Below are 26,160 nucleotides of genomic sequence, written 5' to 3'. Positions count from 1 at the left end.
AAAGCATCCGGAAGGGACATTTCCCCTGCAGGAGCTTGTGTGTACTTGGGGGAATGGATGTGCTGCTCTCCCTGGAAAAATGCTGCCTCTCCCACCGCCTGCCTGGCCCTGCCTGCGCAGTCAGCTTGCCTGACCTACAGACTGTCATTTTCAGCTGTTTTTCTCCCCAGATCTTTAAAATTGAGCACCACTGTGGAGAGGATGCTGGAGCCCATTCCTTCACTAGGACCCAGGGAGTTGCTGCCCCATGTTACTCCTTCCAGGACTTTAGGCTTAGCTGTGGTTGTACATGAATTGCTTAGCTGTGGTTGTACATGAATTGCTCAGAGCCCTACCTTTCACCAGCTGCTTTCCCTGGCTTGTTGCTCCTTTTCTGCTCCTTTTCTGTATGATTTGTCCCTAAAAATAAGGGTGGCCCTCCCAGAACTGCCTTCCAGCTCCCATAGAGCTGCTTTTCCCAGCTCGCAGTGCCCAGGGCAGGTGACGCTGGGTTGGACCCTGCAAAGTAAGGCAGAATCAGACATTATTAAAAACCCTAGAAAGTGATTTCATTAAGGCCATAAAACAGCAAGGCAGCTAAAAACAGATAAATCTACTAATTATTTGCTCATTAAAAAAGCCCTCCAATAAATCCTTTTAAGGTGATCCCATAAATCTCTCCAACATCATTAAGGCCAGTTGTCTTCAATTCTCATCTCCCCCCAGGGAAGCCTTTTATAGGCCTACAAACACAGTGTTTTTAGGATTTGTATTGCAGATATAACCGAAGTTTGATGAGATCATCCAACAAAAGTGACCCTCTGTTCCCCGTGGCAGCAATCAGGGAGCAGCAGATCCTCCCTGGGGAGGCAGGTGAAGCCCTCATCTCACGTCTCCAGGAGCCACTGCTGTGGTGTCCCCAAGCCAGTCTCTCTGGAGGGCTGTACAGACACCGAGGCTTGGCCTGAGCTGCTACAGATGCCTTTTCCTGGCATTGCACAAGCATTTGAGCACAAGACAAGCCTGTTTGCAGCCAGAGGGCCTCCTGCACTGGGTGCATGCAAGGATTTGCCCACCAAAGGGCTGGGGATGGGACCTGCCTTGGCCACGCTTGGGGTAGCTGGATGGAGCCCAGAGGGAAAAGGCCTTTCCATTTCGAGCTTCAGTTCTGGGTGTATGTGTTCAGGGGCCATCTGCGCAGCCCAGATCATTTTGCTGAGCTGTTACTGAAAAGCAAATGAGCCTCACGCAGGTGGCTGACCCCCTCTGCACAGTTCAGCTGCAGCTTCAGGGAAACAGCCCAGCCCCCAGCCTAGACATGCTCCAAGGGCCAGTTCCCCCCAGGGTGTATTAAAACCTGCAGGAAAAGCTTCCCTCAGCCACCCTGCATGGGCATTTCTCCACTGGAAAAAAAACCCTGAAACCTTGAAATGGATGCAAGAGACCTTTTAGCATGCGAGTTGCTCATGCAGGGTTGCTTCCTGAGATGGTATCGGGTGCCTTCTTCGGCAGCACTTCCACCATCACAGCTTCCTTTTTACTTTCCTGCAACCTTGTCCAGCCCTCCTCAGCCCTGGCCCTGCTTGCTCCCATCCCAGGGTACCTGGGCAGGAGCTGGCATGGGGGAGGCTGGCACCAGCTCCTCACATTCCCCAGCTGTGCTGTGTTCCTCTCTGCAGTGCCAGCTTTGCCTGCAGCGCTGAGTTCACAGCCCGTTTTCTAGCCAGCTCCTGTATTACCAGCATTCATCTTAATTTGCTCATTGCAACAAGATGTTATTCTTGCTGGGGTCTCATTCTGTTGACACAGAGACTGGGACTAGCTGATGGTCCCAAGCTCAGGACATCTTTCCTCCTTAACCAAATCACCTTTCGGGCACAGGGCAAGCGGCCGGGTGGCCTCTTGATGTCCTACCGTTCAGCCACCTTGGGCTGAGAGCCTGACAAGCACCAGTCACGACGGCAGCTCCTGGGGAGTCACTTTGCTTATTACTCCAAGCGATTAATTAATGGCTGCTTTGGCTCAGGTGTTGCTGGGCAGGAATGGACACAGCCCCAAGCTAGATGGGAGCTGAGCAGCCGTGGCTGCACCATGTGTGGGCCTGGCTGGGGTTGGCGAGGACCCTCCAAGCCCTTGGCTGGGTGCAGGAGGGATGAGCATCCTTGTGCTCCGGCACCATACCATGGACCCACACAGCCTGTCCTCATGCCAGGGGGTATGGAGAGGAGTTGGGATGGTGCCTTGCAGTACATGCACCCTGCAGCATCTCACCACTGGCCCTGGGGGCTGTGGGCTGTTCAGTCAGCTTTCAAAGTGAGATTTCCCAAGGGCTTTCAGTGTCCCAGCTCAGCAGCATTCAGTTATCTCCTTTCACCTACTGAGCTGGATCCAAAATATAACAGTCATTGAGTGAAAAGATCCTGAGCTTTGGCATCTGGATGCTGTATGTAAGAGATGCTCTGAGAGTTTAACTCCCAATGGTCCTGGGAGTTTGAGCAGGAGAAAGCTGGGTTATTTGTCCTCTCTCCCTGCTGAAATGGCAATGACTTTATTGTCTCATTTTAGTTACTTTTTTGTCTGAACCTGGTGGCTTCCCAGCAGTCCTCAGGATGTGTTTTATTCCTTTCTAGCTAGAGTTTGCAAGCTAGCAGACGGTCAGTAGGAGCAGCGTGGTCTCGGGTGCTGGGAGCCCAGCTCCCATGTTCTGGGCACGGGGCCATCGCCGCAGCTCCTGGTGATGCAGCCACGCTGGAGCTGTCTCCCCCAATTACCCTGCACCCTCTTGCCCTGCCACCATGGGATCGGGGAGCAGTTCCCCAAGCCAATGTTACCAGCAGCCTGATTTAAACTCTCACCAGTGCAGAAATTCAGATGTGAGCCTGATGCCGCTGGTCGAACCGCGCCCTGTGTCCCCAACCCCTGCTTCTGCTCAGGCAGTGGCTGCTGACTGTCTTTTAGTTTCAAGTTTTATTGCTCTGAGATTACGGGCCTTGCAAGGGGATTGTTTCTAACCATCCTTCTCTTACTGAGCTGATGTGTCACTTGATTTTATGTGTGTTTTCCTGATAGGTTGTGCTTTCTGCCTGTGAAAAGCCTTGCATCTGTTTTATGGAGTCAGGCCAATTCAGCCAATGCCACTAAAATCCTCCGCAGGCACCCAGCATCCTTATCCCAGACACCCAAGAGTGTAATCACTCTTTCCAAAAAAAAAAAAAGTGAACAAAAAATGTTTATTTTGCATCTCCGCACATGCAAAGGCTCCAGTCTCTGGGCCAGGGCGTTAGGCAATCCTGGCTCTCCTGCAGGATGCATCTCCATAGAAAACCGCCTTTTTCTGAGACCTGTTGACTCAGGGTGATGCAGATGCCGTTGTGGACTTGCCAGACATAGCCAGGCATGTATGCTGCTGTGGAGGTGATGGGGGAGGCAGGAGAGCAGCGAGCCCTGATTGGCACTGGGTGCAATGGTGGTTGGGTCCAGAGCCCATCACCCAGTCCTAGGGCGACAGCCAGCAATGACAGCATGGCTTTTTCATTGGCCGTGTCACAGTGGCAACGTGAGCCACAACTTCTCCTCCCCATGCATCTGTTGGAAAGGACGTGGAGCTGTGCGGGCTCTCCCCCCACTGCCGCCTCTCCTTGCCAGGGGTGACAAGCCCCAGAGCTGCCTTCCCACAGCGAGATGCTGCCTGCCCCTGCCCTGCCCCCTCAGCTTCTCTCTGATGTGGCTGCCGAAGGATGTGGGGACAATAAAAGTGTGAGTACAGAGAGGTGCTAAGGTAGGTGAGGCAGTTGGTTTCCTGTTAGCACCAGCGCGACAAGACACGGCTCTTCCCCGCTGCCTGGAGCGAGCCGGTTCCCAGCCCGCTCCCCACACCACAAGCTCCATTTACAGTTATTTACTAAAACAACACAGAGTGTGTGAACTCCCTCTAGGCCAAAAATAACTGCCGCCCCATTAACTCAAACTGTTTGTTTGTTTTCAGCTGTTTTCTGCCCTTATCGCAGGAAGGGAGACTGCCTGCTGGGGTGCTGGGGAGGGGAGCAGGGTTATCGCCCCACCACCACCCGTGATTGCTGGGGAGAGCCTGTGGGCTGTGAGCCCCCCTCAGTCCCTGCTCTGGGAAGATTTTGTTGCACTGCACAAAAAGCAGCAGCAACCAGAGCGTGTCTGTGGGCTGGTAGGGTTTTTGCTTGGTGTGCAATGGGGGCTCTTGGAGATCCCCCCCAACGGGGACAAGACAGCTGGGTCACAGTGAGATGTCCCCGAGCCCTGGCTGCAGCCCACTTGCCTCCACTGGTTTTTGAGGACCCGATTTGATTGTAGGGCTGCAGCAGAGGCTTGTGGCTGCCTGTGGCTGCAGGCATCGGGGAATGGGGCCAGCAAATGTCCCTGTAGGTGCTAAGCAGGGTCCTAAGCAGGGTCTCAAGCGGGGCTGAGCAGCCCGAGCTGGGACTGTGGTGAGAATGAGTGTTCCTGGGGAGCCGTAAGCCCCTGGACCCTTCCTGGTCCCTCCTAACCCCGCCTGCGGGATGGGTTTTGCTCAGTTTTCCTGAGATACGCTGCGGAGGGAGATCCCCAAATAGGCATTAATTTTAATTCTTAGTCTTTCAGCCAGTTTTCGGGTCTAAGAATGATGGGTTTTACCCTCTCTGCCCCCAAAATCCCAGGAAACCCATCTTGGTTATCAACCAGCTCTAAAGTGAGGTAAAAAACTTCAAAATCAGAAGTCACTGTGAAAAATGCCCCAGATGCCCGGATGGAGACAAACTGCTTTAAAGCAAAAAAATAACACTTTTCCCATAGCTACCTGTGACAATATTTCTGCTCACATCGGGTAGTCCAGAGCCCATCCCTGCTGACATCCCCAGTGCTCCTTGCCGTGATGCTGAGCACACGCACCTCCCCGGCAGCCCTGGGAGCCCCCACGCCTGCCCTGCCCTGCCCAGCCGGCGAGGGCTCTGCACGTGCCAGCTCTTCCTTCTCATGCTTTTCAGTAGCTGCAAACATGTAGGAAGATTTGGCAGTGTCCCTCCCCGCAGGCATGGATTTGAGGGGGCAGGGGAGGACCATGGAGGGCTGCAGTCCTTCCCATTACCCATCCTCACTGCCCAGTGTGTCATGCTTTCTTCAGCCCACATGAGAAGACATTAAACGGTCATCTCTGCCTCCCTGTGCAGTGGTCTGCTCTTTGGCTGCTTTTCTGTGGATGCAATCTGTGTACGGCTCCCCTTTGGCTCTTCTCTGCCCTGGCTTTTTCAGTTCAGTCCATGCATTTTTGCTCCATGTTTTATATGGCATAAGATGTGAGTCTTCCTTTTTTTTTTCCTCTTCTGCCTTTGACAATCACGTTTATTTAGCAGGTGTTTCTTGCACTTAAGAGCACATGCGAATTGCAGCCTGCTCTGTGTCCATCTCACATCACTGCTGTGGTGGGGAGGGAGGGATCTAGCAAAGTCCTCAGCATTGCTCTTGGGTCTTGTCAAGACAGCAAGGGTGGAATTTGGGCATCAGGGAGTGCTTCTGAAACCCCACACACCATGGGTGTCCGTAGGTCTCCCTGGGAGGGTACATGTCACCATCCCTTTAGGACGGAGCAAAATGCAGCAGGACTGCAAGACTCACCACTTACGCAAGCACAAGTGACCTGCCTAGGAAAAACCAGGGGGTATTGCAGGGCAGTTAAACTCCATGTTTTGTCACTCCCCAGCCATGGCCAGGAAGTCCCTTAAATGGCCTGTTCCATGGTCAGAAATAAGAAGTTGGGTCTGTCATGAAGGAGAAGGGAGTATTTTGTAGGCTGGGTGAAATCAGAGCGTGCCAGTCCTGTGCAGGTTGCTCTCTCAGCTACTTCTGCATTGCATCTGTGCGCTCTCACCTCCGCAGCACGCTCGTGCATTTAGCCGCTTTGCAGAGGTTGTGGAATCTCTGTCTGCCTGATTAAAATTATCTTCATAGGGAGCCAGACTAGGGAGTTCAGTAAAAATGGCTATTTAAAATGTCCCCAGCATGCCTCATCCGAGGATCTCTAAGTACAGCTGACTTTGTGAGGAAGGGTCTGGTTCTCCACCCTGGGGAAAAGTTTCTCAGTGGTAGCCTGTGGGAGATATATAAATTTATCAAAATGGTCTTTTTGCTTCTGTGAGGAAGATCTGGCCCTGTATAGAAAAATTATAGCCTTAGTGCTGGCAGTCTCTGACAGACTTCCTCAATATAAACCATTGCATGCAATCGCTGGTGCACGAACGTCTGTGTGTTACCCTCACTAAGATAAAGTGGAAAAGTCAGTGAAGAACTGATGGAGCTGAAAGAAATATTATCTAGAAGGTTATGGGCTGCTGTAAGTCACAAAATGTGGAGCAAAGCCCTTTCTTTGGCAATAGCCGTAGCTGTTCAAGTTGATTCATTCAGGCAGGGAATGCTCCAGGCTGTGATTGTCATCCAAGATCATTTTATCTCCAGTAGCCTGTCTGTGGAGGAGGTTAATAGCAGCAGAGCTGTAAACTGAGCTTTGGGCTGTGGGGAGCACAGCAATAGGGAGATTTTCTTCCTGCTCAAGGTAACTGGAAGATTTTTCAGTTTGGGGTTTGGGTTGTGCAGATGGGTGTTTTATTTGTTGACCCTACTGAAATGTTTATAGTTGTCACCAATGTGATTTCTAATTTCAGGGTGTTCTTTCCAATACTTCTCTCCTCTTCTGACAGTCAAACATTTTTCCCACCCAGCAAGCTTCCTCTTACATGACAGATGAGGATGATTGCTCACAGCACATGAGAATTTCTCACCTTCTTATTTTACTGACAGTCTGCTCTGGTTCGGACTTGGCAGGTGTCCCTCTCTTCTTCAGTCTGTTCGCAATGAGATGATTGCCCTGTCTTTATCCATGGAAAGCCTTTTCCAGCCCTCTATAAAGATCCCCTGATGTTTCACAAAATCTTTGACGTCTCGCATCTAGTTTACCCTGGGGAAGGAAAGGCTTCGGGGGGGGGGGGGGATCCAATAACAGCCCATGCCTGCAAGGGCGTTACAAGGCAGTCAGGCTCTGTGAGGAGGTTCAGGCTGAGCAAGAGGCCATGGCTGTGCGTTGGATGGTCACAGAGAGGTTTCCACTGTGGTGATAATTAGGCGCTGATGAGCTGACCTTGGTGGAGCATAGCAGATCCCTGGCTCTGCCGCTTGCCTTGTGCAGAGCAGCGGGGTGGTTCTAGTGGCAAGGCCAGCCCTGGGACCCCCTCAGCTCCCCTTCCTTGGGGAGCACCGTGCTCGCTGAGCCTTGGCACTCCATAGGAAGGTCTGGGAGCCCCAGCACGGCCGAGTGTGGCATGGCAGCCTTGGAGGCACTGGACATGTACCTAAAGCCTGGTGAGCTTTGGGTCTGCTGCCATGGCCACAGCTCCCGTGGGTTGGAGGTGCAGTGGCGGGGTGCGGGTCAGCAGGACTGGTCCAGGCTTGGCGGGTGTGAATGTCACTGGGTACTGCTTGCACAGCACATGGATGCTCAGGTATGAATTACATTTAAGACCGCTGAGCCAGAGGATTCTTACCCAGCACTTTCCTGGACTCATGTCCCCAGGAGACCCCGGCCCTAGGTTTCAGAGCTGGGCATCACAGCTTTCCAGGACAGCAACTTTGGCCCCAGGACACGTGATGTCCCCAGGGGCTCAGGTGATGGTGTTTTCCTTTCAGGCTTTGCAGAGTAGCAGGACACATTTATGGTGCTGTCTGGTATGGGAGGTTCCTCACTTCTCCTTTCTTCTCTGGGAAAATGTTCAGAGAATCAAAAATAATAAATTTTAAAAGACACGGTATTCTCTTTTTCTAGTTCAGGGAAGAAGTCAGTGCTTTGTTTGTTAAAGATAATGGAGGCATGGATGTTTACTGTGTGGAAGAAACCACACCTGGTTTGCTCCCAAGTCCATCATCTCCAAGGCCTCTGACAGCTCAAACGGAATGAAAGAGAATCTGGAAGTAGGGCTCAGCACAAAGCCTGTGCCTATGGTGCCTCGCTGGTCTGGCTCTCACTCCATGGTGGGCCCACCTCAAGCACCCCTCCCGGACCATTTTCTAAATGCATTTTGACAGCAGGGAGCTTTGAAGGCTGCCTCTGCCTCTCCCGGAGCAGAAATTTCCCCTTTCCTGCCTGATTGTGCGTCCCAGCTTCAAAGTGGTTGCAGAGTGCCTATGGCTGGGAAAACAGGCGTAAAATTAATTCAATGTGAATAGAGGGTCTGAAGACACTGGAGAGCAGGAAATGCCTGTGCTGGGCTTGTGTGTTGGCGTGAGCTATGTGCACAGGGGCTGTGGGCACCCCAGAGAAGCCCCAGTACACCAGTAGGTCTGGCTGCCCACTGGGACCCACAGCGGTGGCCAGCAGATGCCAGCACCCTTGTCAGCTTTGCTTGGCATCGTGCTCCCACCATGGGCCCTGCTTTCGGGGAACCAGCCCCTTGACAGGTTTGCAGTTCAGGGAGATTCATCTCACCTTCCTGGACACTTTGAAATGTTGGGTGCTTCAGTCTGGGCTATTTACCCATGACAGTGGTTTGGAGAGTAATAGGTCTTGGTCCCTGATGTCCCTAAATGCTGATGGGCAGAGTTGTCCTCAGCGGAGTCTCTTTCTCCCCAAGGACAAGGAGGGGGTCCGGTGGGCAGAATGCAGTTGAACACCAAACTCAGGGCAGTTTAAGTCCTGTCCCCTGGGCCACTGCTGTGCATGGTGCAGCAGGGAATGGTGGGAATAGGGCAGAGAGCTGAGGCGGCATGTCTGGCAGGCAACCGCATGTCCCCGTGCTCCCCTTGGCCTCTGCCAGGCTGCTTCCATGGGTGCAATATGGGGAGAGAGGGGGAAATGGATTATTTCTGCCCATGGCATAAATGCAGACCACCTCACCAGCTCGCTCGCTGGAGGAGTAGCAGTGCCCACCAGCAGGACACTGGCCCCAGCTCCCGTAGCAAACCTCGCTGCAGAGCCAAGGGCACATTTTACCATTTGGCTTTTGCTCGTGGAGGGGGTTCAGTGCTGCAGTCGTGGTGAGAATTCACACGTGTTCCCGACCACGGTCTCATCCCAGCTGGGATGAATGGCACTGTGGCTCACTCCGGATGCCAGTGCTGGGTGCCAGCCCTCGGTGTGAGGATTGGCACAGCCAGGATGATAGAGCAAAAACCCCCATTTGAGTGCCGCAAGGTATTTGAGCTCCTGCCGTGCAGCAGGCTCACTTCCCCTGAAAGAGGGAAGTCCCTTTTGTCCCTTTGCTGGCTTTGGTGCAATCCGGCTAGCCAGTGCATCTCTCTGCGGCACTGCTCACAGCCCCGAGCCTGGGCAGTGGGCTGAGCAAGGTGACAAATACCCGGACACCAGGACTGTTGTTTATTTACTGTCGCAGCCCTGCAGACCCCCAGCTGAGCCTCTGGGCACTCTGATCACTTTGTCTTTTTGTTTCCTTCTTCACACATTTTTCTGGAGGCCGAGTTTTCATATCTCCTGTTTGTTTTGAATGCCGGGGGGGGCGGGGGGGCGGACACGCGACTGCAAATTCCCAGCCTGGACCATGCTTTGTCCACCACCTGCGTGACATGGGGCAGGGGGGTGTGAAAGCGCCTGCTGAGAACGTGCTTACGTTGCAACAGCAAAACCAGACGCCTGCAGCCACCCCACTCTTCATGTGGTCACAATGGCTGTGGCCCCCAGGGGAGCAAAGCAGCTCCCGAGCCCCCACTACGACATGCATGGGCAGGCGCCTTCAGCTCCTGCAGGACCTGGCTGCAGCATTTTGTGGAGGATGCTGCGCTGGACTCACAGCTGTAACCGGAGGGAGGAATCAGGTGCGTTATCTGTAGGGGATCGGGGAAGAGGGAGGTGGGAGCAGCTGGGAGAGTTCATCCCAGACAGGATAGAGTGTAAACCTGCTCTTGGCATGATTTTATTTTGGTGCACAGTTTCCTCCCAGCCCAAGGTGGCTCCGTGGCTGCTCAGTTCCCTGCGGTTCATTGCCAGCAAACCCAGCCATGTGGGGGGTCAGGGCTGGGTGAGCGTGGAGGGGACACACGTCCCCCAACAAACCCCAGCTCTGGTTCACAGGATGGTGTTGGGCTGGGCTGGACAGAGAAGTGAGCTCTGCAGGGACAGGCTGTGGGGACTGCTCGCTGTGCCATCGCAGAGGCCGGCTGGAAGCAGCCGGCTTGAGCAAGGCTTCATCTGTCCTGAGTCTTCCCATGTGATTTTGTTGGGCCCCGGTTCTGGGTGATGCTCAGCCAGGCTGATAGTACTTGGGGGAGCACGTCCCACCAGGAAGCCCCAGCAGCACCCTCTCCTTAGCCTTTATTTCAAAACAACACACAAGGAGTTTCATGCCAACCTCAGCAGCTCCAGCACATAGTTGTCCTGTGTCTCAGCACCAGTGTAGAGAGTCCTCTGGGGTCCTGGCCTAAAAATCAGATAACTTTTGGGTGCTCAGGGTTGTCTGGCTTTGCCCTCTGCCTCTGAGGTCACTGAGCCAGGGCTGGGCGCGCTGCCCGGAGGGGTTCCTCTCGCATCCCGGCTGGCTTCAGCTTGTCGCAGCCGTCTCACCTCTCCCAGCTGGCCTTTCCTTGACCATGCTCAGGACCTCCTCCCTTTCCTTCCCACATCCTCTCCTTCCATTTGGGAGCAGATCCTGTTTGTGGTGGACCCCTGAGGGTTTCACCCACTGGGCAGTTCCTTGTTTCTGGCTGCCGGTTTGTCAGATCCGGTCGGGGTTGTTGTTTTTTTGACCAATTCTTCATACTTTTGTGTTTTCATTTCTGTTGCTGCTTTGCCCCAGGTGCCCTCTGGAGCAGCCCAGCAACACACCAGGGTACAGGCAGGCTGAGGACGTGCACGCACGTGCAGGAAGGGCAGGAAGCCGGGTGCAACTACTGCCTGGCAGCACGGCACAGTGCCCAAACCGGAGCCTTTGGTGCTGGGCTGGCAGAGACAGGCCCATGCTCCCTGCCAGGTCTGCCTGGTGAGAAGCACAGGGACAGCAGGATGGGGTCACACCAGGCTCCGTCTGTGTCAGAGCCTCCAGCAGGTTGGAGCTTCCTGCAGGGACCCTGGCTTTCCTCTTCTTCCTGCAGAAAGCTCGAGGAAAGGTGAGGCTTGGATCTGCAGAGATGCAGCAAGTGAGCTGGATTCACTTGCCCAGCATTTGTCCCCAAGTAGGTGACAGTGGCACAGGCTGGGTCGCAGCTGTGTGACAGTGGCACAGGCTGGGTCCCAGCTGTGTCTTCCCCAGGGTACTGGAACTGTGCCGGGGTGGTTCATAGCAACGTGGGCAAGGCAGGAGCACCCAGGCTGGCCTGAGCACCCTGCACTCTCCTTAAGCATCCAGGCTGGCATTACCACCCATGCTGATATTAAGCACCTAGAGTGGCCTTAAACACCCAAACTGGAGTTAACACCTAGACTGGTGTTAAGTAAGTAGCTGGACTGGCATTAGCACCCAGGCTAGCGTTAGCATCTGGGCTGACCTTAAGCACCCAGACTGGTGTTAGCATCCAGGCTGGAATTAGCTCCCAGGCTGGTGTAAAACACAGGCACCAGCACCCCAGGCTGGCAGGAGCACCCAGGCCAGCATCTCTTCACTCCCTGGATGCAGGGGGAGATGGACAGGATCGGGCTGCAGCAAAGCATGAGGCTAGAAAAGGGTTTTAGTTGGATTTGGTGGAGCTTGCAGGAGAACAATAATGGCCCTTGTAGAGCTGAGGAAAACCTGAAGGGATTTAGAGTAAAGCCAGCAGCTATTCACCACTTGCTGTGGGGTCCTGGGTGTCTGACAGGCCCTTACCATATCCCTCTGGATCCCCATGTCCCCCAGTTAGGTGGCAGTGTCTCCTCCAGGGCAAACCCCCTCGCTGCTGGCACCCGTGGGGTGCCACAGGGCGCAAGACGGCTGCGGCCTGGGTGCTGCTCCCTGCTAGGCCCAGGCTAGCCACCATGCCCAGCTGGGGCACGGGGTATTTCGGCATGGCGGGGTGCAGAAGCCAAGCATCAAGAAGGGCTGCAGGACTTGGGGGTGACGGCAGCTGTGCTACTTCAGGCCCTCTGCAGCAGGGCTGCTCCCCAGGGCTCTGCCAGCTCCCTGCCTGGCCTTTGGGGACAATGTCAGCAGGAAAGTGATTTGGGTTAATCCAAACTGCCTGTCCTGGGTGCCACAGTGGCACTTTCTCAGCTCCTGACCCTGACCAGAATCGACAGCACTAACCCCAGCCGGCCTCTCCCTGGCCCATGGCTGACCCACGGGAGCAGCGAGAGGGGCCGTGCTGAGGCTGCCACCACGTTCCCCTGCAGGTCTGGACCCTCCAGCTGAAACAGTTTCTGTCTCCCGAGGGATTTAGGGGCACTGCTCCTGTTCACAGCCCAGGGCACAAATCTTCCAGCAGGCCAACAGCCCTTGCATGCCATCAGCCTGGGAGCGGGTCCCAGTGGAAGCTGCAGCGGCCATGACAGAGGCTGCCATCCCCAGATGGGCCAAGTGCCGGAGGAGCCAGAGCGTGGCTTTTGGGAGGATATTCCTTGGGGAATGCTGAGGTGCTGCAGCATTGGGGAGTAACGGGGTCTTTCTCAGTGTGTCCCTTTTGGGGTGCCTTGGCCCTTGGCGGTGAGTAACCCCGAAGCCTGGAGCAAGGCCTGGGGGCTTTATCCTGTGAGACCACCAGAACAACAGAGGGTTAAACCGCACCGTACCCGCTCAGCTAGGAGCATTTTTGCCACTTTACTTTCTCCCTGCTCTTGCAACACAAAGAGCAAAGCTGCCAGTTTGCCTGGAATGACCTCTGTGCCCTACAGACCTAACCCCTTCCTCAAAAAGACAAAAATCCCATTGCCTTGCACCTCCATCTGTTTAGCGAACAGTTTAACCTAACAAGATTAGTATTCGAGGTCGTCTCTTCTTCTTTTACGTTTTTCCCCCGCCGTTTGCAAAGAAAACAGCATTAGATTTAGGACAAAAGCTTGAAACCCCTCATTTGTAAGTAGCGCAGCCTTTGGAAACTGTTTTGTTCCAAAGTTATCTGGGGAAAGGGCTTGCGAATCCTCCCCTAAAGCAAACAGGAGTCGGCCAAGGGGCTTGGCCCCAGGGAGGATGGAGCCCAACCCAGGGCACCTGTGCCCAGCTCTGCCCACAGTGGAGTTGGGGAAATTTTGTCGGTTGTGAAGCGAGAGGGTTGTGGTAGCAGGGAGAAGCTGCGGTGGGGTGGCTGCAACAGGAGGCAATTGGGGTTAGAGTTGCCCTGTTCCCCCATAGACACCCTCCGGTGATGTTCCAGCACATACCTCCATCCCTGTTGGGAAAGCGTGGGGAGCACAGGCTCATCGCCAGAGGTGGTGAATGAAACTGCCGCAGGAGGGGGGTCATGAAAGAGCGGTGAGCATCAAAGCCAAATTAACCTGAGAGGGGACGCAAGTGCTTTTTTTTTTAATGTGTGTGCATGCTTGTTCCTTAAACACCATCACATCCCACCATGAGCCCCTTCTAGCAGGCTGAGCCACCCGGCCCCCCGCTGCAGCCTGGCACTGCCCAGAGGGGTGATGGCCTAAAGAGTCCCCAGGGAATTGTCATCAGGGTTGGGGGAAAAAGGTGAAGAGTTTGATTTTCATTCTTTGGGACTGTTTTCCCCTCCCTCATCTCCCACCCACCCCCTCCCTTTTTGCCACATTGTGCTGAGCTTGATTCAGGCCTTCACAAAGGGGATTAGAGGCCGGTTGCTGATAAATAGCAAAGCAGGTTGGAAGCGTGGGAACCAGCCATGGCGCAGTGCAGAGGGACATTCCTGCTCCGGAGGGCCGGGCGGGAGCAAAAGTCCGGGCTAACCCCAGGTCACCCGGGGGACCCAGCGCCTGAGAAGATTTGTTCGGACACTGGCTTTTGTTGTGCACAGTTCCGTGTCAGCCCAGCGTGTCTCTCGCTGCTATTGATGGGGAAGGAAAGCGCTATTGTCAGGCGCCCGAGGGCCCCCCTTTCACTCCTGTGCTCTCGGGGTGACGTCAAGGTGGTACGTGGGAACCTGACCGGCCAGCCCGGAGCAGGACGAGCAGGCCCAGTGATGCTCCAGGTCTGCTGGCCCATGTGCAAGGCGAGGAGAGATGCTTGAGGGGTCCCTGGGAGCTGAGCATCGCCTGCAGGGCCAGGAGCTGCGCTTTGCCCCTTGCAAGACATCCCAGCGCTGCTGGGAGAGCCGGGGCCGGGCAGGACAGATGCTCCAGAAGGCTGCTGGGTGGGAATGTGGAGGGCGTTTTTCTTTATCTCAGCGCTGGCGTTATCAGTGAAATTTCCCAGAGGGAGGAGGTGAGGCAGGATCATGCCAAAAATTCATGCCGGGAAACGGCTGCTGGGTGAGAGCACAGCCGCCCAGCCCTGTGAATCCCAGGGGCGTCTGCAGTGTCAGCTCTCGTCCCACCTGGACACCTGCTGATGGCTTGAGCATTCCCTCATCCTCAGGCTCTTATTTGCTGTCACAGTTTTAATCTGCACCTGGAGACCCTGAGAAAGGTGGGAGAAGGGCCCAGGGCTGGGTCTGACCCATCCCTCGGTCCAGCTCCTGCTCCGGCCTCTTTTCAGGAAAAGGACAGGCAGGGAATTTCCCCAATGAAGCACTGAGCCACTAAATGAGGCTCAGCTGCTTTACATCTGGCGCCGAGGCTCGCTACAGCATCACAGAGCATCTGGGGACAGGCGGCGTGCCAGGGAGGGAGCCTGCTGGGAAAATCCCTCCATCCCGCCTCCAGCTTTTCCCCTTGTGACCTGACAGTGAGGAGCTGCAGGTGACCTTGAACCCTGCAAGCTGCCTGGTCCTGGTCGGGGCTCTGCATGTTTCATCTACCATCTCTCGTCTCAGAAAATGAGCTGAGCACCAAGACTAGAACTTGCTCCCAGCCCTCATTTCTCCTCTGAAGCCTGATTTTGCTGCCGAAGGCTTGCTGAGAGCTGAGGCTCCAGTACCCCACCCTCTGGGGTCTGTGCAGGGACCACCAGAAGCTCAAACAAGCTGAAGCCAAACAGTCTAAACAGCCATATGCAAGTGGGACCCACAGGCTTTGCGTCCAACAGAGAGGGAAATAGCGGAGACTGACAAATATATTTGCTGCCACTGGCTCCTCCAGCTGCATCCCACCATGTCAGAAGTTAAAACAAAAGCCTCCCCTATGAGCTGGGATTACCCTGGAGAAACGGGGTAGCCCAAGCAGGACAGCGGGAACATGGCTGCTCTGCCGCTGAAGATGCACACTGCCCTTCCTGGGAAATCTGTGTGGGCAGCCGTGGAAATATTCCTGGAGGTCACTTGGGAGTCTAGGAGCTGGAGAGGCAGTGTAGCTCTGTTAGGGCTGGGCAATGGCCAAGTTTTTTTCAAAGAGCCATGAAAAAAACAGGACCGGCTTCCAAGAAGCAGGATTTTCAGCACGCGCTGGTCTGGGTCCTTCCTGGTGGGTGGAAGGAGTGAGTCGCCGCCTGGCCACATTTTCGGGGCCTTGCCCAAAATGCCTCCCTGGCCCCATGCATGCCTGAGAGCAAGGACCCACCATGCTGCATGCCACTGCCACAGCTTGCTTGTGCCCGAGTGCTGACTCAGCACACGGCAAGCCTGGGGTGTTCCTGGTGAGCCTCAGAGCATGCACAGATGTGGGGCAAGGATGGGGATGGCGATGGGAATAAGGATGGGGATGAGGATGGAGATGGGGATGAGGACAGGGACGCCCTCCTGCTCGGAGCAAATGGGGTGCTTTCAGACACATGACCCTTGTTCAGGTCCCTGCACAAAACCAGCCATGTTGCCCAGGCTCCCCAGGACACCCACCCCACACTGCCTGTCCACGTCCTCTTCCTCTCCTGTGGGCGCAGAGACCCACAGGGCTGGAGGGAGCTGGGGTGGGAACAGCCTGAGACAGCCAAGTCCTGCGCATCACAGTGTTGTCCTGCACTGTTGGTGCGTGCCTGGCTGTGGCACATGCCGCAGGCATGGAGAGGCAACTCCCCAGCACTGGGAAGGGGATGGTGCTCTGGGTGAGGATGCTTATTCCAGCCACTGCCCTTTGGGTGCCCAACCTGCTGCAAAGGCATCTCCATCAGCCCAGCACCCACCCATCTGCCTCAAAAACCCTGCAGGGCACTGCATCACCCACCTCCAAGCCAGGCTGAGCCCCCCTCGGGTGCCCAGATGAGCCGTCAGACAAACATTATCTCCGGCCTCTCCCACCACAGCTCACCCCTGCAGACTTGCTGAAGGGACCCAGCCAGTCGCTGGCAGCCATGGGCTGCTGTTGGATTTTTCTATAGAAAATAAATAGTTCTGCAACAGGAGAGGATTTTATTATTATTACAATTATAATTATAATTATTATTATTATCAGGCTATCAGAGTCACCAACTTAGCCCTGCCTAATCGAATACAGCTGTTTCCTGTGCACTCAACAACAGGCCTGACGCTCTGCTGTCCTCCCGGCCGGTTTATTTAAATAGGTAAGATCCGGATTTCCGGAGTGAAACAAACGGCACCGGACGCCTGGACCGCTCCAGCCCTGAACCCTCTGCGCCCCGGCAGTACCCCCACTGCCTCTCTGAGCCTTCGGTCCCCTTCGGGGTCTCCTCTGCCACTGTGACGGGGCAGGGACGGCTGGAGAAGGTGCTTGTGGAGGTGCTGCTGGTGGCTGGTTTTATTCCTTTATTCCAGTGCTGGGAGAGGGCCAAGTGCAATTGTCCCCTTGTCCCAAAAGACCACATTTGTCTGGCTGGAGTCTTTAAGGCATTTGTCTGGGACACCTGAGGATCAGACCTCTCCGTTCCATCAGTGGGATGCTAAACCCATGTGCCCCTCACACAACTCTGAAAACCATGGTGCTGTGTGTCCCAGGGGAGAAGTGACCTGCGATGAGTTAAAAGGATAAATAGTAAATGTGAGAAAGGGCAAGTAGCCAGGATGGTTGGGGTTGGCAGGGGAAGGCAGGCTGGGAGTATCAGTGTGTGTTAAGACGGACTGTCAGGTTTTGCTGGGCTGAGTTTTGTGACTGTTTTGCAAGGTTACATTAAATTCGGATGGATATTAACCTTTCAGTTGCTGCAATCATGCAAAACAATTCAATTAACAAGAGGTGCTAATTGCTTCCTTTTAACTGATGTTCAACATTTGACCAGCCAGAAAGCAGGCTTGAAAACTGGGTTTCTCCGAGATACCTCACTGGGACTCGTGAAGGCATATGGGGCAAACTCCCCGGGACTTCTAAATGTCCCTTTGTGGCAGATCTGAGCTGGGACAGACAGGACGGGTGTGTTCTGCTCAGGCACAGATGCCTTCCTCATGAAGGGGTTGGGTCAGACCAGAGAGGACCGTCCTGCCAGGGCTCCCCTTGCCCCATCATCCCCAACCCCATCGCAAGCAGGTTTGCAGCTCATGATGCTCATCGGTGGCAGCCCCAAGTGCTGGGAGCCACGGTGGCTCTGCCGCCTGCGGCCCTCCCTCAGTTCAGAGCTCCCCTTGCCCGCGAGCGTCACCGTTCCCACAGCTCATCCCTTTGACTCTTCACAGAAGAGCCGTTTGGTGGTGTGAAAACTCTTTGGTGTTAATTACTGGCTTTTTGGGTGCAGTTACGTGACATGGTGATGCTGATGTGTCCTGACACTATGTGCCCATGCGGTGTCTGTCCCAGCATTGCACTCGCTCCAGCATTGCATTGCCCAGCTGGGGCATTGCACCGCCAGCCTCAGCACAGGCAGCTGAAGTGCCAGTATACTCTTTGTCTGGTTTGTAGGATTTGGATGGGGCTCATTTGGCTCCCTGGGCTGGGTCAGGCTGCCACTGCAGCCCATGTCCCCAGGCCTGACGGCCCCAATGGCACCGTTACCGCTCCCTGTCAGGGTCGGTGCATGCAGTGATGCTGCTTGGTGTGCGCCCAGCCCGGGCCATGGTCCCTTCCAGTGCCACCACTGGGATGGCACCCATGGGTGGGTGGTTCCCAGCGACAGCTCAGGTCAGAGCTGCCCCCGCAGTGCAGAGCTGGGAGCTGCATGCAGCTAACACTGGTGGTGCACGGCTGCCATGGGGCAGCTCTCGGCCTGGGCTCACATGGGAGTCCTGTAGTCAGGGTGCTTCACATGAGCCTGTTGCTTTCCCTTTCTTATTTCTTTTTCTTTTTTGTGTCCTTTCCCTTTTTCTTTTTCTTCTTCATTTTCTTTCTATTTTTCTTTTTCTTCTTCATTTTCTTTCTATTTTTCTTCTTCATTTTCTTTCTATTTTTCTTTTTCTCTTTCTCTCTTTCTTGTTCTCATTCTCTCCCAGCTTTTCACATGACCCAGCTGTGCTCTCTTTGCTGTTCATACCCACCAGGCATCTTGTTTAATGCTACTCATAAGGATTCACCCTGACCTATGTTGTGATAGTGAAGCCTTGTCACCTTTATACCAAAATCCAAAGATAAGCTGTAGCAGGACCATAAACTGCTGGGTTGTTTGCCAGGATGATGGTGAGCTTCCCTCCCACCTGGGCTGGTGGTCAGGCTTTAAGGCTGGGGAACCACCTCGTCATCCATCATGGGCAACACCAGGGTGGCACAGATGTCTGCCTGCTGGGGTAGATGGCTCCCCATCCCAGCGGGCTGGTTTTGCATTGGCACAAGTTAACAAAAATGAGTGGAGTTTGAGCAAACATGAACAAGAGCAGGCGCAAGCCCAGCATCCTCTCATTTGCAGAGAGAACCAGAAGAAATCCTGGTGCTTCAATTTCTCTGCAGGCACCTGGGAGCAGCCAGATTTTGGGGGTCCTGAGCACTTTGCCGGTGACTGCAGAGGTAACTGCTGATTCCAGGAGAGAGGTCCTCACCCACCACCCCCCTCCCATCAAGCGGGACCTTGCAGGGCAGCCAGGTTGCCAGCCATTTGGTCCCGGCAGCGTAGGGCCAAGTGCCGATGCCGGCATGAGTGGCCAGTGACGGGGGCAGCTGCCGCGAGAGGGGAGCGATTTGCACCTCCAGGCGGGAGATGAAAGAGCCACTGGCGCTTAGAGATGAAAGAGCCAGCAGGGCCGTGGCGCAGGGCGAGGATGGGAGGTGAGGGGAAGCCCCAAGAGTTGTTTTTCTTCTCATCTCTGCCGCGCAGCAGGATGGCGGCAGCCAGTGCTGGGCTATCCCAGGGCCGTGGCAGTGTGAGGCCCCGTGCCAAGCCTCATGCCGCAGCACTGTGGTCCCCTCCCAGCTCCCGGCTGAGATGCCAAGGTGGCGGCAGGACCCGCTGAGCATCTGTCAGGGCATGGCATGGAGGAAGGGAGGCTCTGGGGGTGTTTGTCAAAGGAGAAAGGGTGCAGGGGGGTGTTCTGATCCTGGCCCTGCCCGTGACGGTGCTGGCTGCTTGGGGTTGTCCCTGTCACCCAGCATCAGGTGCCATTGTGCAGCGGTGACGCAGCAGTGACACAGCCTTGGGCGAAGTCTCCATCTCTGTTTTGTGCATGGTGAGGCTGGGGACAGGACTCGGTAGCTTGTCTGAGAGTGGCAGGGGAATGGCAAACCTTGGTGTCCCAGTCCCTGGGACTCCTGTCCCCAAGCAAGAGCATTCCTGTGTCACATCATCACAGTGCAGCATGCAGTGGAAGCCCAGCATGACTGGTGCCCTGCCCTGTGCTGTGCCATGCTGCCATTGTACACCATGGTCCCTTTAGCTCAGCCCTGGGGTTTCGGGTGCAGGTGCAGATTTGGCTGTGCCAGGACCACCTGGGTGCTCTCCACAGGGGTGGCTGTGTGTCAGGCTGGTCTTTCAGTGTCTCCTCTGCCATCTCCACTCAGACTCTGTAATTCAGCAGGGCACAGGTAGCACCCTTTTATCATGGGGGGATAATAATGTCTCTTTAGCCTCTCCTTTGCCTGAGAGTAAAACTGGAGGAGCAGGAATCCTGAGGGCAGTCAGAGTCACCGTGAGCTGAGCGGTGTCTCCTGGGCTGCCAAGGATGCTCTGCTTCAGAGGTCCCTGTAACCTTCTGCATTGGTGTGGTTTGTCCCTAATGGTTCATGCAGAGCAGTGAGGGCAGAGGCCGGTGCTCTGGCAGATCAGCACCCACACCTTCCCCAGAAAGCCTTGGACTTGGAGGTTTGGACTTTGACTTGCCTTGGACTTTGAGGTTGAGCCTCCAAGACCAAATGGCAAGCTGCTTCCCCCCAAAGCCTCTACCCAGGTACCATTTTTCATTTCCATGTGTCATTTTTGTATGCAAGAACTTGTGTGAGGGCCTGGGCTGTTGGTTTGAGGAACCTCAACCTTGCAGGTACCCGTGAAATGGGGCTTAGCAGGAGAAGCTCCCACCCAGCTGCTCCCTCCAGCCCTCCCTCCCAGGGCAAATACCAAGTCTTCTTGCCCTGGGCTGCTCAGGCAGAGCTCAGAGGGTTTTATCCTCCAGTCCTGGCCCTGTGCATCCCAGAGCTCTGCTGGTCTGCAGGACCTCTTGGCAGGCAGTGGCCAGAGGCCCTGACCGGCAATGGCCACAAGAAATGAACAGTGAGGAAAAGGGCACTGAGCCCCCTGACATAGCAGGTGGGGACCAGAAAGGCTTCAGGGACCTGCAGAGAGTGTTGGGTGAGGATGCTGATGGAGCCGAAGAGGTCTCTAGCTTGGCATCTGCATGAACTGGACTGCAATGTGCTCATCACTGCATGGTCTGAACTGAAAAATGGGGGTGGGGAATCACTTGTTTCAGCTTAAAATGTTGCATTTGAAGTTAATTTTCCTTGCCTCAAGGTGGCTTGGTTGGTTCTGAACCTCTTTGAAATGATTGGGTTCAGGTGGACCTCAGGCAGGGGAAGCGGAAAATCCAGATCCGTCCTCTAAACCCATCTCTCTGTGTCTTCTGGCTGGTCTCCCGGCAGGTCTGGGGCTGCTGCCTGCCCCGGGAACGAGCGTGCTTGCTTGGACGACGCTGTGCATCTCTCATGCTGGACCCGAGTGTGCTGGACATTTGGAGCTGGGGAGGAGCTCTGGGCAGCAGGGCTGGGCTGAAGGCAGTGGACAAACCCTCCTGGCCACTCCTCTCTCACAGCTACAGCAAGTTTGACAGTGCTCTGCCTGCCCCTCCCTGGAGAGCATCAATCTCTTCAGGACCTGTGGGATTCAGCTGGCACTGGGAAGCCTGGGGACGATGGCCAGGGGGACGAGGGTCCCGACTCAGCTCTGCGCCTCTCCTCTGCACTAGCTCTCCCTCCTCCTGCCTCGTCCGCCCTGGCTGCTGGGTAAGGATTGCTTCTCACCTTGCACAAAACTTAACACCTGTGGCCTTGGCTCAGTTTGTGGCTCAAGGGTACTTCTGAACTATGGACAGGCAGCACTAACTTGCCCGCATGCTCGTCTCCGTTACACAGACACATGTGTGCAGAGGTGCTGCTGCAGTCAATGCCAGTGCGGCGGACAGGCTTTGCCCTCACTGCCACAAGCACCAAGGCATCTGTGTCGGGCAATGAACTAAATCTGCCGCCGGGTTTCCCAGCCCATCTGCTGGACACTAAGAGTGAACCAAGAGTTTTTTGAAACCAGCCCAGAAGCGCACCGGGAGACAGCCTGCGTTTATCATGCTTCTGCTTCCCCCTGAATTCCAGTCCTCTGACATGTTTAGATCAAGCCTGATGACCCAAATCTGACTGCAGCAACTGGGAAAAAAAGTGACCCACTGAAAAGAGCAGCCCAGGAGAGCAGCCACGTGTGCTTCAGGCCACCCTGGGCCGCTGCACCCAACCACACCACGGAGGAGAGCAGCCAGGCAGCACCGAAACGTTTCACCGGTTTTAATTCAATTACTTTGCAAAACAGCGTGTAGCACTGATACCTTCATAGCATCCCGTGGAAGCGAAACAGCTCTGGAAGCTGTTGCCTGCTGCCTGTGTGAAACAGCTTAGTGGGCTTGGGCCAGGATGTAATAAACATGTGTGTGCAATGCAAAAACCACCTGCCTCTTTGCAATGGGACCCGCCAACAGAGCTGGGGGAGCACCCCATCCCTGCCCCACGCTGGGGCACTGGGAATGGGCCAGCAGCTAGTTGGGAGACCTGGAAAAGTCCCTCAGCCCTTAGGGACAGGCAGGTTGTGGGAGCTGCCTTCACAGCTGACTGCAGGTGGAGGCAGGCAGGGAAGGAAGCAATGGACGTGGGGGGGGGCGGTGAAATGGACACAAATCTCTCCTTCCTCCTGCTTTCCTTGTTAGAATCATGGAGCTGGTTGAGGCTGCAAGGCAACAAGTGAGTGTGGGATTTGTGGGGTCTCGCAGCCATGTGGGAAGGCAGGGATGTGTCACCAGGTGTGGGACTCTTCAGGCATTCAGCACTTACTGTGACCCTAGGCACCTCTGAAGCCCACTTCCCCGAGCTGTCAAAGGTCTCCAGCAAAAAGTGAGGCAGAGCAGATATTTTTGAAGAAATCAGGAAAACTTTTCTTTTTCTCACACACAGCCCAATCTCTCCTCTAGCCCCTTCTTTATCTCAGCATCAAGCAGCTGTGATGGGCAGAAGCTCAAATTGCCATCCCAGACAGGTCTCATTTAATTAAAAGCCTGAGCAAGGAGGATGTTACTCCAACTGTTCATCTTCTCAGGCGATGTCTGCCAATGTCTGGAGCAGGGAAATGTGGTCCACAGTGATACATGTCCCGTCCCTGCTGCTGCCATGTTTCCCAGGGAGGCCATCGCCTTCTGTGCTCGGTGCTCTTAGAATCTTGCCGCTCTGGATGCTGACTTGGGGCCTCAGGTGTTGTGCAGATGGTTTTTTCCATGGCCGGGTGATGCTTTCCCAACCTCACTTCCCACCTTTCAGGGTAGCCTGAAGGGTTGTGGGAGTTGCAGACATTACAAATCCCAACCTGCTTTGGTCAGCGGTGCGGGAAGAACCAGCCTGAGCCCTGCAAACTGCTTAGGGGCAGCCTGGGGTGAGCTGCAGCAGCTCCAGTGGCTGAAGGGGGTCTGCTGCCTGGGGACCCCTGTCTAGCGGACAGCTGAGGCAGCGTGCCCTGATGGGGAAAGGCTCCCTGCAGCATAAACCCCATGGGAGGGAGTCCCCCTTGCACCTCTACCCACAACCCCATCCATCCCTCCCTGGGGTGGACAGGCAAGGAGGACCCCAGCCATCTCAGGGTCTGGAAGAAGGACGCCTCACCCTGGGTGGGCTTCCCCTGCTCCACTCCACTGGGGCTGCATGCCTGGCTGGCCCCCCGCTCATGGAGCCCCGTCCTCCCGCTGGAGCATCCGCTGGGGCTCAGCAAGGTCTGCATGGAGCCAGTGGGGCCGGCTGGCCCCAGAGCCCCTGCTAAGTGCCTGTGGGGTTGGGTTTTTTTCCACTCCTGGGAACCAAGCATCAGCTTTTGTTTGCGAACAGACCATAGCTTTCATGTGAAAAGGTTAGTACAGTATGTTAGTTCCTAATGAGGGGATAATAGAGTCTGATTCTCACACCCCGGGGACTGTGAGGTGACAGCAGCACGGGAGAAGGGTATTTAACACCTTCGCCCTGGGAACCTTTTCCCTTCCCAGTCGGAGTCCCCGGGCCTTGCCAAGAGCAGAGAGGAGTGCATTGCAGCACCTTTGTCCCAGCTTCCCTCTTGTGCCCCAATCCCATCCCATCAGCACACACGTCCTTGCGGTGGGGGCAGCTGGCGGAAGAGCCTGGGAAACAGTCAGCCGACAAGTTAGGATCTGGCCCCCCATCACTGGCTCACAGTGTCAAAATCTCCCCAACTGTGGGCACCGTGGGGAGACTGTGGGACACAGTGCCTGTCAGGGACGCGGTCCCCAGGACCGGGTGTGCGGGGAGTTGAGGGTGAGCCCCCTTGGTGTGTGTGCTGCCCAGATGATGGGTGTCCTCAGTCTGTGTCCCTGTAGCTATCACCTCCCTTGCTGCCTTGCAGCCGTGTCTGTGCCAGGACTGGGACTCATGGTGCATCCTCGGTGGACCAGGATTCAGGGGCATACATGTCCCGCAAAGCCCAGGCAGCACAGCACAGCCTGGGTGCCATGTGGGGAGGCTTTAAGGGCCCTGCTGCCCTGCCTTGCTTTTCCTAGAAAAATCAAGATTCCTTCCTAAACCCAGCCTCCCACCCCATCCTGCTGCAGTGGCTTAGGAGGGGAACGAGCCCTACGAGTGCGTGGCACCTGGGGACAGCCCCATGCATGGCCGTGGCCCCCTCCACGGCTGTCAGCCATCCACAGCCATGTGTCATCCCAGGAGGGTACCAGATACAGGTCAGTGTTGCCATTTTCTTGGGGTTAACAGCATCCAGCAAGGGCAGCCCAAATGCCAGGGTGAGGTTTTGCAGGGACAATTGCCTGCCCAGTGGCAGGAACCACATCACCGCTGGCAGTTGGAGGCACGGAGCCTCGCTGGGGCAGGAGAGGAGCCTCCCTGAGGAGCATGCTGCTGCTGCTTTTCTAAGGGGAGGTGGGCTGAGTTAGATTAAACCCCTGGCTGCTGTATTTATTGAGGGAATTCAACTCAGACTGCCTGTGTGGGGAGCTGGAATGTCCTCGGAGCAAGAGGGACCAGTTTTGCCAAATTCCACCCCCACAGGATGCCAAATTACAAGTGTCATTGCCTGGGCTGTCACTCCAATCTGCACAACACCTTCCCACTACTTAGCAATCTTAGAAATTGCAGTTTTTTGTAGTAACCCTTTCCTGGGTGACCTGTTTCTTAGTGAGGTTGCATGTGGGAAACCACCAGCTTGCAAGTCCCCAGTGAGCTGGAGCCACATGTCCCTGGTTTGCTGCTCCTGCAGGATCATGCTCAGGTGGGATGAGGGGTGCTGGAAAACAGCAGCTGAGCTACATCGGTGCCAGCAGCTCAGTGCTGCCATGTCCCCTCCACGAGGCTGGGTCATACATCAGAGCATGAGGGGTGGGGTTTTTTGCGGGGTATGGTCTGTGCCTGCTAGAAATAAGGTGCTGAGGGATTACTGCAACTAATGGCCAAAGACTGTGTTTAATAACATGGGGAGGGCTGGCTCCTGTCATGCTCACCGGGCTTTGCCAGGTCGCCATCACCATACCCATCCTGGGCATCCAGGTGATCCGCGGGGGGTCTTCAAGCCACCATGCCCCTGTCTGCTGACTTACACCCCTCCTCACTCCCAGCAGCACCTGGCTTCATAGCTCAGCTCTTTTGTCCTCTTTTCTTTCTCCTTCATTCTTTAAAATAGCAGGATGCCAATTCCAGCCTCACTGGGTTTTCCAACAGCACTGCTTGAAAGGTGTGTGCTCTGGTTCCTGCATCTTGGTTGGTGGTGACTCAAAGCCAGTGGCAATGCCTCCCTGTCCTCCCCAGTGGTCCACAGTCCCACAGTCCCACAGAGCAAGTGACAAACCCCTCTCGGGGCTCTGGACTGCTTATGGGGCCAGGCTGTCCTCTACTCCCCAGAAAACCCAGAGGAAAGCAAAGGGTGGGATTTCAGAAGGAGACAGGCTTTGGGTTGGTTCTTTCTGCAGGGACCACTGCATCCTGAGGCTGGTCATCTCCCCCAGCCTGCTGAGCTTTGGAGATCTCTGGGTCAATTGAAAGTGTGGGAGCACCTCTGCTTCCCTGGGGGACAGAGAAGGGGCCCAAGCCCAATATTGCCTGCCCAGGCATGGAAGAGGCTGCGGGGGGTGGGATAGGGGAGGTTGGGAAAGCAGTTACTTAAGACCAACCAAAATGTCACAGCGAGGTGTGATGATGGTCAGTGCCTGCAGGTCAGCATCGCAAAGCACCCAAAGAATGAGAATCCAACATTTTGCTTGTCTGTTGGGTTATTTTTAGATGTCCAAACCTCTGGAGCAGGGGAGCCGAACCATAGTCCAGGCCTGGGGAGGGGAACCAGCTCCCCTGGGACTGGCTGTGGGAGTGATGAAGTTTGGGAAGAATCACTTCACTGAAATAGGAGTTGTGAGGTCCAAAAACCTATCAAGTCTGAAGACAGAGCTTGTCGGCTGTGCCGTACAGCTGCTGTAAGGCGTGGCGTTAAATATTTGCAGGACGGTGGGTTGGAGAGGCACTGACCTTTCCTAAGGTGCTGCACAGACACATATGGGCAAGGCAGAGTCACGGTCCCTCTTCTTCAGTGGGCAATTTCTGGGTCGTAAAGGCTTGATTTGAGGCTATCATGGAGCAGCTGTTGCCTGGCTCTCCTTTGCAGCGGGCTGACATGGGTGCAGACACTGCCTCTTGCTTCTCCAGGCCGTGCT

General features: G+C 55.3%; 1 protein-coding gene across 24 annotated transcripts in view; it reads left to right on the top strand.

The window, feature by feature from the left end:
* The window catches only part of EXD3 (exonuclease 3'-5' domain containing 3), a 297,113-nt gene that overhangs the window by 241,881 nt on the left and 29,072 nt on the right, over positions 1 to 26,160 (top strand). For 20 of the 24 annotated variants that reach the window (XM_069770633.1, XM_069770629.1, XM_069770640.1 and 17 more), the window contains one exon: positions 20,837 to 21,902. The exons of the other annotated variants lie outside the window; for them this stretch is intronic. In XM_069770633.1, the coding sequence (XP_069626734.1) occupies positions 20,837 to 21,274 (438 nt within the window). In that variant the 3' untranslated portion in view covers positions 21,275 to 21,902. Of the gene's footprint in view, positions 1 to 20,836; positions 21,903 to 26,160 lie in introns of those variants that run through there. 24 annotated transcript variants of the gene reach the window in all.

This window comes from Haliaeetus albicilla, chromosome 26, assembly GCF_947461875.1.
Source record: "Haliaeetus albicilla chromosome 26, bHalAlb1.1, whole genome shotgun sequence".
Lineage (NCBI taxonomy): Eukaryota > Metazoa > Chordata > Aves > Accipitriformes > Accipitridae > Haliaeetus > Haliaeetus albicilla.
This window is presented reverse-complemented; position numbering and strand designations above follow the sequence as displayed.